The sequence below is a fragment of the Symphalangus syndactylus genome, chromosome 19, assembly GCF_028878055.3.
Source record: "Symphalangus syndactylus isolate Jambi chromosome 19, NHGRI_mSymSyn1-v2.1_pri, whole genome shotgun sequence".
Classification (NCBI taxonomy): domain Eukaryota; kingdom Metazoa; phylum Chordata; class Mammalia; order Primates; family Hylobatidae; genus Symphalangus; species Symphalangus syndactylus.
The window spans coordinates 11,805,945-11,819,217 of record NC_072434.2 but is presented as its reverse complement, the minus strand read 5'-3'; the positions used below and the strand labels follow the sequence as shown (position 1 = coordinate 11,819,217).

The 13,273-nt window shown below is 40.2% G+C and overlaps 1 protein-coding gene across 3 annotated transcripts in view; it reads left to right on the top strand.

Moving 5' to 3' along the window:
- TRAF5 (TNF receptor associated factor 5) overlaps positions 1–13,048 on the top strand; it is a 44,089-nt gene extending 31,041 nt beyond the window's left edge. For all 3 annotated transcript variants that reach the window (XM_063613120.1, XM_063613122.1, XM_063613121.1), the window contains 4 exons: positions 3,583–3,675; positions 7,644–7,784; positions 9,470–9,638; positions 10,293–13,048. In XM_063613120.1, the coding sequence (XP_063469190.1) occupies positions 3,583–3,675; positions 7,644–7,784; positions 9,470–9,638; positions 10,293–10,867 (978 nt within the window). In that variant the 3' untranslated portion in view covers positions 10,868–13,048. The remainder of the gene's footprint in view (positions 1–3,582; positions 3,676–7,643; positions 7,785–9,469; positions 9,639–10,292) is intronic.
- The last annotated feature ends 225 nt before the right edge of the window (positions 13,049–13,273 follow it).

Here is a 13,273-nt window from a genome sequence, read left to right as displayed (position 1 = left end):
CAAGTCCAAAATCTGCAGGGCAGCTCGGCGATCTGGAAACTCTGGCTGGAGTTTCTATGCTGCAGTCTTGAGGAGAAGCATTTTTTCCTTCAGAAAACCTTAGTGTTTGCTCTGAAGGCCTTCAAATGATGGGATGAGGCCCACCACACTATGGAGGGTAATCTGCTTACTTCAAGTCTACCAATTGTTTTCATCACGTCTACAAAATACCTTCACAGCAGCATATAGACTTGTTTTGAGCAAACAATTGGGTACCATAGCCTAGCCAGGTTGACACATAAAATTAACCAGCACAATAATTATTTCTTTGTTCTTTTTTTTTTTTTTTTTTTTTTTTTTGAGATGGAGTCTTGCTCTGTCACCCAGGCTGGAGTGCAGTGGTGCAATCTCGGCTCACTGCAACCTCTGCCTCCCGGGTTCACGCCATTCTCCTGCCTCAGCCTCTCCGAGTAGCTGGGACTACAGGCGTCTGCCACCACGCCCGGCTAATTTTTTGTATTTTTAGTAGAGACGGGGTTTCACCATGGTCTCGATCTCCTGACCTCGTGATCCACCCGCCTCGGCCTCCCAAAGTGCTGGGATTACAAGCGTGAGCCACCGCGCCCAGCCGAATTTTTTTATTCTTAAAGAGGCTGGTGCGGTGGCTTACGCCTATAATCCCAGCATTTTGAGAGGCTGAGTTGGGTGGATCATTTGAAGTCAGGAGTTCGAGACCAGCCTGGCCAACATGGTGAAACCCTACCTCTACTAAAAATACAAAAGTTAGCTGGGCGTGGTGGTGCACGCCTGTAATCCCAGCTACTCGGGAGGCTGAGGTATGAGAATCGCTTGAACTTGGGAGGCCGAGGTTGCAGTGAGCTGAGTTCGCGCTACTGCACTCCAGCCTGGGCGATAGAGTGAGACTGTCTCAAAACAAACAAAAAAACCCCTCCAGCAACAACAGAAGCCCTTTCTTAAATGACTAACACAAAACCAGAAGCCATAATTTTGATAAACTTTTAATATATTTAAAACTTCTATATGATTTTTAAAAATACCATAAATAAAGTCAAATAGCAAACAGTGAACTGGAGGGAAAAGTTTGCAACATATGATCAGACAAAAAAAGGGGGGGGTTATTTTCCTTAATATACAAAGAAACCTTACATGTTAATAACCTACTCAACTTAATGGAAAAATAGGCAAAGAAATACAGTATATGGGCAGTTCCAGAAAAAAATTCATTTGACTGATAGATGTAAGAAAAGATGCTCAGTTTCACTCCTAAATAAATATACATTATAACAAGAAATATAATTTTACCAAATGTCATCAAATTGACAAAGATTAAAACATCTTATGATATCTCACTTTTTTTAGGGCAATTTGGTTATATCTATGAAAATAAAAAATGAATCCACACATTGACCCTGCATTTCTGCTAGGATTTATGTTACAGATATCCTTTCTTAAGTTATACAGTGATTACACATACACAAACACACACAAAGATGTTTTTTCTATTATTGTTTGTATAGCAAAAAAAACCCCACAACTCAAAACTAAAAACAACCTGTAAGTCTATCATTAAAACACCAACTATATATTTTAGAATACTATGTAGCTGATAAAAATAATGAGATATATGTAAAAAATTAAATATAGTATGTTCTCATTTGCGTTACAAATATGTATATATCCTTACTGACTCTGGTAAGACTAGGAAAGTGGGTGTGGAGATGGACAGAAGAGGCCTTTTACTTTTCATTCTTCGTCTTAGGTTGTTTGACGTAAGCACATATTTCTTTTATTTTAAAAACCATTTGAAAAAATGTATATTCTGAGAAGGATTTAAAAAAAATCAGTGAAGAGTCTATAAATTTGTCACATATCAAACCAGAGGTTGTCTTGGCTGCAAAGAGGATAGGGTTTACCTTCCTTGTGCCTGAGCACAATTGTCCAGCTTGGGCACATGTTGAAACCCTGTCTCTACCAAAAAATACAAAAATTAGCCAGGCGTGGTGGCGCACCCTGTAGTCGCAGCTCCTTGGGAGGCTGAGGTGGGAGAATCCCTTGAGCCAGGGAGGCAGAGATTGCAGTGAGCAAAGGTCATGCCATTATACTCCAGCCTGGGCAACAGAGTGAGACCCTGTCTCAAAAAAAAAAAATGCAGAATTGCTTTCTAGCTCTAAAAATGATCTTTACAGTCAGGCCCAGATCTCCAGTTGGTTTGTATTCTAGAACTTGCCTCAGCACCAGAGCTTGGGATGGCTGGGGGAGTTATTCTCCAGAACTTTATTTAGGACAGCCTATCACCAAAGAAGCCAACCCTAACCCAAATGGAAATTGATGATAAATATTTAGTTAGACTGCATGGATCACCTTGAACACCTAACAGACATTTGCTTTTACTAATAATATAGGCAGTCTGCAAAAAAAAATATTTTAATGATTAGGGAAAAAGCAACCATTTCTTCTTGCAAATGTATTCTATGGTTTTGAGGGCAACAAATTTATATGGGCTGAAATTAAAATCAGGTGGCATTCCTTCTGCCCATGGCAGCCAGTCCGTGATTGGAGGCAGCATGGAAATGTGCTTGACAGAGGAAGAACTAGTGTTGACTTAAAACTAATTTGAAGAGGCCAGGCGCGGTGGCTCATGCCTGTAATCCCAGCACTTTGGGAGGCCAAGGCGGGCAGATCACGAGGTCAGGAGTTCAAGACCAGCCTGAGCAATATGGTGAAACCCTGTCTCTACTAAAAATACAAAAATTAGCTGGGCAAGGTGGCATGTGCCTGTAATCCCAGCTACTCGGGAGGCTGAGGCAGGAGAATCACTTGAACCCAGGAGGCGGAGGTTGCAGTGAGCCAAAATCGTGTCACCGTACTCCAGCCTGGGCGACAGAGTGAGACTCCATCTCAAAAAACAAAACTGGTTTGAAGATAACCCACAAAGGAGATAGTTTTTATATGCGAATAGTTGAGAGATGATAATAACTATGCTTAACCCACAGTCATATACTCCCAGGGCAAGGAAGAAAATCAGCACTGAGAATTTTGATATTGGCCTGATTCTCTGTCTCATGGATATTGTAGAATCCTAAAGCCTGGGCCAGGTATGGTGACTCACACTTGTAATCCCAGCACTTTGGGAGGCCAAGGCAGGCAGATCACTTGAGGCCAGGAGTTCGAGACCACCCTGGCCAACGTGGTGAAACTCTATCTCTACTGAAAATACAAAAATTAGCTGGGTGTGATGGTGCACACCTGTAATCCCAGCTACTCGGGAGGCTAGGGCACAAGAATCACTTGAACCCAAGAGGCAGAGGCTGCAGTGAGCCAAGATCATGCCACTGCAATCCAGCCTGGGCGACAGAGCAGGCTGTCTCAAAAAAACAAAACAAAACAAAAAACACGAATCCTAAAGCTGGAAAAGGGACCCGCTGGAGTCATTTTTCCTGCAACCCACCTAGAGACTGGTGCGTGTTTAAACTATTAAAGTAAGCAAAGTTGTTAAGATTCTATTTTAGCAGAATATCCTACCACCACTTTTATTTTTGGAGCCTCTCAGCAACCTGACTTATTTTTCTCTTCATATTGAAGGATAAACGGAGGAACCTGCAGGAACATGAGCATTCAGCCTTACGGGAGCACATGCGTTTGGTTTTAGAAAAGAACGTCCAATTAGAAGAACAGGTAAATCTTCAAAGGTTCAAATAAAAAGTGAGGCAACAGAATTGCTGGGATTTACCTGCTCTATGCTGGTATTTTTCTATTCTCCTCTGTTTCAGTATAAGTCAATTGGAGGTAGATGTTTTTCTATTAAATGGCCAAACAGGCTCATAGGATTATAGAACATTAGAATTGGAAGGTGCCCTTAGGATCCTTGGGTCCATCCCCCTCATTCAACAGATAAAATAACTGAACGCTGAGAAATTTTTATGTGTTTTAATCGTAAGTAGCAGAATTCAATCTCAAAACCCATGTCCTCTGATTCTAAGTCCAGTACTCCCCATGGTATACCATAACTGCCTCTCAATAGCCTATCTACACACCTTTTGTTTAATATCTGACACTTAGCAATTTGACGTTTCAGTTAAATTAATATCACTGTGAAACAACAGTTGACTATCCTAAGCACGATAGGTTTTATAAATTTTGTGATAAGTCTAAACTCCTGCCTTTGCAGAAGCTTTGCAACCTGATAAATGCATACATACACACTTATTTGACCGAGTTGTGATTATCAAGTGAAATTATATGCAAATGCCTGCCATAGTGCCTGTGGCATGCATATTAACCTCAATAAATGCTGATTCTATTGAGCAATTTTTAGGAAAGTTAATTATTTTGTTAGAACATCTCAGAAAATCAGACTTTTCAAGCCCAGGTAGAGAAGAAAACCATCCATTTTCAGAAAAGGAGCTGATGTTTACTACTGCAGATGATTTTTTGATGTCTGATTTTCTATTAAAGTAGGTGTGTGAGTTCCAGGGTCAGATCCTGGAGAAAATTAGGAAGACTGATTAAACAGTAACTTTGGTAGAAGGCATGCTGCCTAGTAACCATTCCCAAGTTTTTTCTGCATCAGTTGCCTCATTCATCCATCTTTTCATTCAAGAAACACCTACTGTATGTCAGGTACAATGTTTGCTGCTAGGGACACTGAACCAAGGAAGATACAGCCTCTACCCTTGAAGAACTAACATAAATGTAAACAGGTAAGTTATCATGCCTTGTAGGACATGCTGTAACTCAGTCTGGGGTACAGAGACTGCAGCAGTTTATTCTAGGGGAGTTGGGGAAGACTTTCAAGGCAAGACATCCAAGCTGCCTCTTGAAGGAGGAAAGATTCATTAGTTAAAATGTTGTGGAAGAAGGACATCCAAAAGGGAGAGCTTGCACCAAAGCAGGGAGGCATAAGAAATGCTGATGAGTCAAGGAAATGGGGTTTTAGGATGAATGGACTTCTGAGTATGAGATAGAGAAAGGCCAGAGACTGGTGTGTTGGATCCAGATTGCAGTGGCCTTCTGTGTAGCCTAAGAAGTGTTGAACACTGTGCATTCAATTATTTTTTCATTCATTTATACTCTGCCTTGTTTCAGAAAGGTTTTAAGGGCCAGAAGTTTGAACTAATGGTTTTTTCAATAATAGGGAGCTAATGGAGGTTTCTTAATTGGAAAACACTTGGTCAGCTAATTGTTTGTTTGTTTGTTTGTTGAGATAGGGTCTGGCCCTATTGAAGGCTGGAGTACACTGGTGCAATCCAGACTGTCTGTAATCTCTGCCTCCCAGGCTCAAGAGATCCTCCTACCTCAGCCTCTTGAGTAGCTGGGACTATAGGTGTGCACCACCACACTCGGCTAATTTTTGTATTTTTTTGTAGAGACAGGGTTTTGCCATGTTGCCCAGGCTGGTCTCATGAGCTCAAGCCATCTGCCTGCCTCAGCCGCCCAAAGCAGTTTGTTTGTTTTTCTTTTTTAAAGCAAGACAGTTGGTAATAGCATGGCAATTGATAACAGTGAAGGCCCTGGAGCCAGAATGCCTAGGTTTGCAGCCAGGCTGCATGCTAGCCATATGAGTTTGGACAAACTACTTCATTTCTATCATCCCCAGTTTCCTCATTTGTAAATGGGGTTGTGGTGATGGTGAAAAGGGATAATATAGTTAAGCTAGTAGTACAATGCCTAACACATAATAAGTACTTCAGTAGTAGGTGGAAGCAAGATGCTGGAGGTGGTGGTGGTGATGGTGAAGGCTCAACCAAGGCCATGTCAGTGGGCTGAAAAGAGAGAGACTATCAAGAGACCTTCTGAGATTGTAAATGACATGCAGTAAGCTGAGTAGGGAGGGGACATGGTAATGATATTAACCAAGATGGACACTACAAAACTGGAGCAGGTTAGAGGTGAGGGTGCAGAGAGAGACAAGGACTTTGCTTTTGGTCAGGCAGGTAGGTGGAAGTCAGCTCTAGGGGTCTAAATAAAGGGTTCTAGGGCCAGAGATCAAATGATTGTTTCAGCCATTTGTGCATTCATTCATAAAATATGTATCAAATGCCCTCTCTGTGCCAGGCACTGTCCTAGGCTCTAAGGATAAAGAAATAAATGAGATGTAGTCTCAAGAAACAATTTAGTGGAGGAGAAGACCAAAACAACAACAAAAAGCAAGTTATAAGCATGATAATGATGATTTATACACTAGAATATGGACAGGGTATCATGGAACTTGAGAGGTGGTCTCGGTGGGTGGTGCAAGTAAGGAAATATTTCCAAGAGGATGTACCCATGAGTGGAGGCTTAAAAAGTGGTAGTTTTTAGATGAAGAGAGAGGTGTCTGAGAGAGCAGGGCCTGACAGGAAATAGGGTCTTGCTGGGCAGGACGCATGTGGAATGTGAATGGGTTTGAGGCTGAAAGTGTAGCCAGGGACAGGTCACGTAGGGCCCAGTGTCACCTGTAAAAGCAAGCCACTAGAGATGTTTATGCAGGGAAGGCTCAAGACAGATTTTTCTCTTAATATTATTCTGGTCACAGTAAGGAGTACAAATTGAAGGAGAACAAGACTAAAGGCAGGGAGAGCATTCATGCTGTTCATTCATTTAACAAATATTTATTAAGCACCTACTGGTACCAGGCACCAGTCCAGTTGCTGGGGTCATAGTGGACTGTGAGGTTCATGGCAGTTCCAGCTCCCATGGAGCTTATGTTCTGGTGTGTGCTGGGGGTAGAATGGGTAGAGCAGGACCAGTTAGAAAGCTACTGTTGCAGCCCAAGGGAGAAATAATGAAGACTGAAACTAGTGCTGAAATGAGAAAGGGATTTAAGTCTTTTTGTTTCTTTTGTCATGTTAAAAGTTAAAATTGGCAACTGTTGCAGATTGAATGGATATGGGAATAAGAGAAGAGCTGTCTAGGAGCAGCTTTAGGTATCTAACTGTTTCCTTCAAGTAGATTATAAAATCTGTCAATATGCTACCCACGCATTTTGCCTATCACTTGCTGGCTTGTATGCTGGATGGGTTACTTAAACTCTCTACCTCTGTTTCCTCATGTGAACAATGAGTCTAATATTCGTGCAACTCATAGGGTTCTTTGAGGCATACAAGAGCTAATGAATATAAGGGTATGATAGACAGTCAGCAAGTTTTTGTCATTATTACTATTGATACTGTGCGTGTAACATTTAATGTGGTATGGTGATCAGTACTCTTTGGTGATAGTTTTATTTTGTTTTAAGAGACAAGGTGTCACTATGTTGCCCAGGCTCGACTGAATCTCCTGGACTCAAGTGATCCTCCCCATCAGCCTCCCAGGTACCTGGGATTACAGGTGCCTGGCTTCTGTGGTTGCTTAATAAGTCCGTGTTGAATGAAGTGAAGAGAACCAGTTCAGTAAATTCAGTCAGGTGATGCCTGTCATTAGATGAACCATCGTAGTAGGTTAGGTATAGAAAAGGCTGATGAGAAATTCTGTAGAAGTGGCTTTTTGGAACCACCTGTAAATATCTTCCTATAATTATGTAGGAATCTACCTGTAAATATTTTCCTAGAAATAAATATGTATATTTTTTCCTAGAAATACTTTCTTAGCTGCAAGTACGATTTTAACTATATGCATGCAGTTATATTCAGTGACTTTATTTTTCCTCACATTCCTGTTATTAGATTTCTGACTTACACAACAGCCTAGAACAGAAAGAAAGTAAAATCCAGCAGCTAGCAGAAACTATAAAGAAACTCGAAAAGGAGTTCAAGCAGTTTGCACAGTTGTTTGGCAAAAATGGAAGCTTCCTCCCAAACATCCAGGTAAGAAATGGCCTTTCCGTTGAAAGCCAAGATTTGGCTTTCAGTTGCAGTGAGAGTTTTTCTTTTAACTTTTTAAATAGAAATAATTTAAAATATACAGAAAAGCTATAAGAATAAGATGGTGCAAAGAACACTTGTATAACCTCCACCCAGATTCACTCGTGGTCAACATTTTGTCCCGTTTGCTTCATCATTCATGCTCCCCTCTCCACTGCTCCTCGCCTGACGTGTGTGTGTGTGTGTGTGTGTGTGCATGTGCGTGCACGTGCTCTCTCTAAACCATTTGCGAGTATGCTGCGTATATTATGGCCCTTTACCTCTACATATTAATACTTCAGTATGTATTTCCTAAGAATAAAGATCTTCTTTTACACAACCCCAGTACGTTTAGCAATATCAATAACTTTAACATTGATACAATGCTTCTATATAATTTATGGCAATTAGGGTTTTAATTAATGTTGGGCCAGTATTAATCACTTGATTGCAGATTCATTGAGAGCATCTGCAGTTCTGCATTTTGTAGTCAACAAGTGAAACTATTAATTTCCTTGGGAAGAAAATGCTTTAAACATCACTAAAATATAGCAAAAATAATACTTTGTAAATTATGAACATTAAATAACCATAAATGAATTCTGATTAATAATGTCTTTATCATGATTATAAAATTTATAGTGAAAAAGATGCCAAGACATGTGGTATAGGCAATATATTTGAAATTTAAGTTATCCCAGAAAATCTAGGCCCTATAATTTCCATACTTGGCCAGCACATTATACATTAAACACACACACACCCCCCCATATACATACAATGTATATGTATGTGAAATATATATAAAGTATATATGCATATGTGTATATACATTAATATGCACAGATGCTCCTTGACTTACAATGGAGTTATGTCCTGATAAACCCATTAAGTTGAAAATATCCTAAGTCAAAAATGTGTTTGATACACCTAACCTATTAAACATCATCGCTTAGCCTAGCATACCTTAAACATGCCCAGAACACTTACATTAGCCTACAGTTGGGCAGTCATCTAACACAAAGCCTATTTTATAATAAAGTATTGAATTCCTCATGTAATTTATCAAATACTGAAAGTGAAAAACAAAATGGGTCCTTTGAGTAGCCATACCTTATATTGTACACACATAGGGAAAGGGAGGAGTAGTTTTATTTAGTCTCTTCCACCTGAGAGAGCAGTCAAACGTTTAGGCCGTACTCAGGGCCTTCTGTACCACCTGTAGAGCTTAGGCCAGAACAGGTGGGCCTATTCCATCTCATTCTCCACCTTCTAGCAGAGCAGGAGTGAATCAGGAGATTGGCTTCTAAGAAGAGAAAGAAGTGATAGGGCAAGAGGAGAGACAACATGAAAATAAATATATAAAGATGGGTTGGAGAACCAAGCAGAGGGAAACGGAGGGAGGATAAAAATTAGATAAAGAAAAGTTCAAACATTTAGAACAGGAGCTGTGGTAGGAGAGGAGGAGGAGGAGGAAGATAGGTGGCTCATCTCTCTGTGATCCTCATTGAATTTTATTTTCTGGGCTTGTATTCATTCTGTTAATTGATTAAATGTGGTATGTTTGAATTGAAAAAAATTTTAATCTCAATGAATTGCTAAAATATTAACTAAATTTTTAAACATGATTATCCATTTTGTAATGAAAGGTTTTTGCCAGTCACATTGACAAGTCAGCTTGGCTAGAAGCTCAAGTTCATCAATTATTACAAATGGTTAACCAGCAACAAAATAAATTTGACCTGAGGCCTTTGATGGAAGCAGTTGATACAGTGAAACAGAAAATTACCCTGCTAGAAAACAATGATCAAAGATTAGGTATGTCTGATATTTTATTTCTCTTTTGGTGACTCATTTGTCTGCATGTGTTCATGAAACAACCAAACACCTGGCCAAATAGAGAGTCACATCTATCCAGGATAAACAATGGCTGAATCTGCTATTTGTGAAAGAGAATGGTAAGATTCTGGCCACTCAGGCAAAAATGAGGGAGGGCCACAAGGGGGGTTGGGGGATGGGGCTAGGAAATTCCAAGACTGGAAACAGGCCAGCAAATTCCAAGAACAGGGATTGATGACTTTAAAGAAGAATGGAAAATAATGAGAAGCCTCAGGGAGAGATGTGGTGGGATCATTGTTTTAGGTATGGAAAAATATTAAAGGGTTTGGCTATTTAAGAGCATTCTAGTTAGAAAAGTGTGGGGCTCAGCATGCTGATTCACGCTAGTTGAATGCTCAGTGTCTTCTCTACACTTCAGTGAGTTTAAGAGTACACATCTAGGTTTCCTTGGAGGCAGTGTGCCAAGACATGATGTTCCCTGAGTTAATATATTACAACAAATGAATTCGGCTCATCTTTAGGATGTCAGAATTTTGTTGAGTCTCTTTCAGGTAACAAAATTCCGCTTTGGGAAAATTTTAAAGATAACTTTTAGGCCTATGGAATCTTTTTTTTTTTTTTTCTTATTTGCAGCTGTTTTAGAAGAGGAAACTAACAAACATGATACCCACATTAATATTCATAAAGCACAGCTTAGTAAAAATGAAGAGCGATTTAAACTGCTGGAGGGTACTTGCTATAATGGAAAGCTCATTTGGAAGGTGACAGATTATAAGATGAAGAAGAGGGAGGCGGTGGATGGGCACACGGTGTCCATCTTCAGCCAGTCCTTCTACACCAGCCACTGTGGCTACCGGCTCTGTGCTAGAGCATACCTGAATGGGGATGGGTCTGGGAAGGGGACACACCTGTCCCTATACTTTGTGGTCATGCGAGGAGAGTTTGACTCACTGTTGCAGTGGCCATTCAGGCAGAGGGTGACCCTGATGCTTCTGGATCAGAGTGGCAAAAAGAACATTATGGAGACCTTCAAGCCTGACCCCAATAGCAGCAGCTTTAAAAGACCTGATGGGGAGATGAACATTGCATCTGGCTGTCCCCGCTTTGTGGCTCATTCTGTTTTGGAGAATGCCAAGAACGCCTACATTAAAGATGACACTCTGTTCTTGAAAGTGGCCGTGGACTTAACTGACCTGGAGGATCTCTAGTCACTGTTATGGGGTGATAAGAGGACTTCTTGGGGCCAGAACTGTGGAGGAGAGCACATTTGATTATCACATTGACCTGGATTCAGACTCAAAGCACATTTGTATTTGCCTTTTTCCTTAATGTTTGAAGTCAGTTTAAAACTTCTGAAGTGCTGTCTTTTTACATTTTACTCTGTCCCAGTTTGAAACTTAAAACTCTTAGAATATTCTCTTATTATTTATATTTTTATATTTCTTGAAAGATGGTAAGTTTCTTGAAGTTTCCGGGGCATTTCTCTTTTACTGGTTCTTAGCGCAGTGTCTCGGGCAATCTAAATATTGAATGTTATGCAGGACATAGAGGTAGCAGAATTCCCAGTTGAAAATGTTTTGATATTTTATTGTTTGGCCTATTGATTCTAGACCTGGCCTTAAGTCTGCAAAAGCCATCTTTATAAGGTAGGCTATGCCAGTTAAGTAATGGGTGATGTAGTTACAAAGATAATATGCTCAGTTTGGACCTTTTTTTCAGTTAAATGCTAAATATGTGAAAATTACTATACCTCTAAGTATTTTCATAAAATTCACCAGCAGTTTGCAAGCACAGTTTTGCAAGGCTGCATAAGAACTGGTGAATGGGGTAAGCATTTTCATTCTTCCTGCTGAAGTAAAGCAGAAAGTACTGCATAGTATATAAGATATAGCCAGCTAGCTAAAGTTCAGATTTCATTAGGTCCAACCCTATGAAAAAAAGTATTTTCATAGGTCAAAAATGGTAAAAAATTAGCAGTTTCGTAAGATTCAACCAAATAAATACACACACACACACACACACCTATATATGTGTGTATACAAACAGTTTGAATGTATTTTGGCAACAGTAATAATGTGAGGATGGATAGAATTTAGTATATGATAGAGAAAATTTCCTATGGGTGTCAGAAGTACTCTCAACGAAAACTGATGGCTAAAACAGTATCTACTACTCTCTGATAACTTTTATTTTTTGAGACAGAGTTTCGTTATCACCCAGGCTGGAGTGCAGTGGCGTGATCTCAGCTCACTGCAACCTCTGCCTCCTGAGTTCAAGTGATTCTCCTGCCTCAGCCTCCTGAGTAGCTGGGATTACAGGCGCCCGTCACCACACCCAGCTAATTTTTGTATTTTTAGTAGAGACGGAGTTTTGCTACGTTGGCCAAGCTGGTCTCAAACTCCTGACCTCAAGTGATCTGCCCGCCTCGGCCTCCCAAAGTGCTGATATTACAGGCGTGACCCACCACGCCAAGCCTCTGACAACTTTTGAATTTGTAAGCTGCTATGCAAATGGGCATTTATATAAACTTGTAATGTTTCTTGTCAGAATTCTGAGTACTTTGTGAAGAACAGAAATGATCATGTTCTTATGCATCTATCTGTATGGGTCTGAAGGTGTATATACAAATTGAGATGAGTCCTTATGACTCTTGATAAGCCTGAGTTTAACAACAAAAATGCCAAGTTGTCCTGAGCCCTTCTGCATTGTTATGCCACTTCCCTACTGCTCATATGCACGCTGGCTCCCCTGGGCATGCAAGGATGAGTATGGGCCACAGGCCCCTGTAGAACTGCTTACCTGGTGATGACCGTGCACCTTACAATTTCTGAACAGTTAACCCTATAGAAGCATGCTTTATATGAGTGTCTTCTGGGAAGAGGAACCTTCTTAATCTCTTCTGTGGGATTTTCAAAATGCTAAAGACTCACACTGCAGCAATCATCCCAGATGATTAAATTCAAAGAAATAGGTTCACAACAGGAATATACTGAAGAACTAGAGTATCGCTGCTGGTGAACTGTGGCACAGCTGATGCCCAACACATCACCTCGGACAAATTCGGGAAGGATTTCTTTAGCCCACAAGGCCAGACCCCGGTGCTCCGTGTGTTTTTTACTGTTCTTCATCATGTCCAAGTTCACTCTGTCTTCCTGAGTGGTGGTAGATCATATTGCTGTAACTCCTTTTAAGTAGTTGATGTGGAAAACATTTTAAAGTGAACTTGTCAAAATGCTGGTTTTGTGTTTTATCCAACTTTTGTGCATATATATAAAGTATGTCATGGCATGGTTTGCTTAGGAGTTCAGAGTTCCTTCCTCATCAAAATAGTGATTAAGTGATCCCAGAACAAGGAATTCTAGAGTAAAAACCACCCCTTTTTCACAAAACAAGAGTTGTGATTTTTGTTTTAAACAAGGTGGATCCATGTAAACTATTTTTCCTTTTTTTATGAACGGGACAGTAATTTTTCTTCTGTATCAATAAGATTTAAATTTTTATTTCCATTTTGGGTTAATTTTGGTTCCTGACGAAAAGATAACAATACACTAACCATAAAGGGGAAGTTAATATCCTTGAGAAAGTTACAGAAGGATTACAGTGGGGGTGTGTGT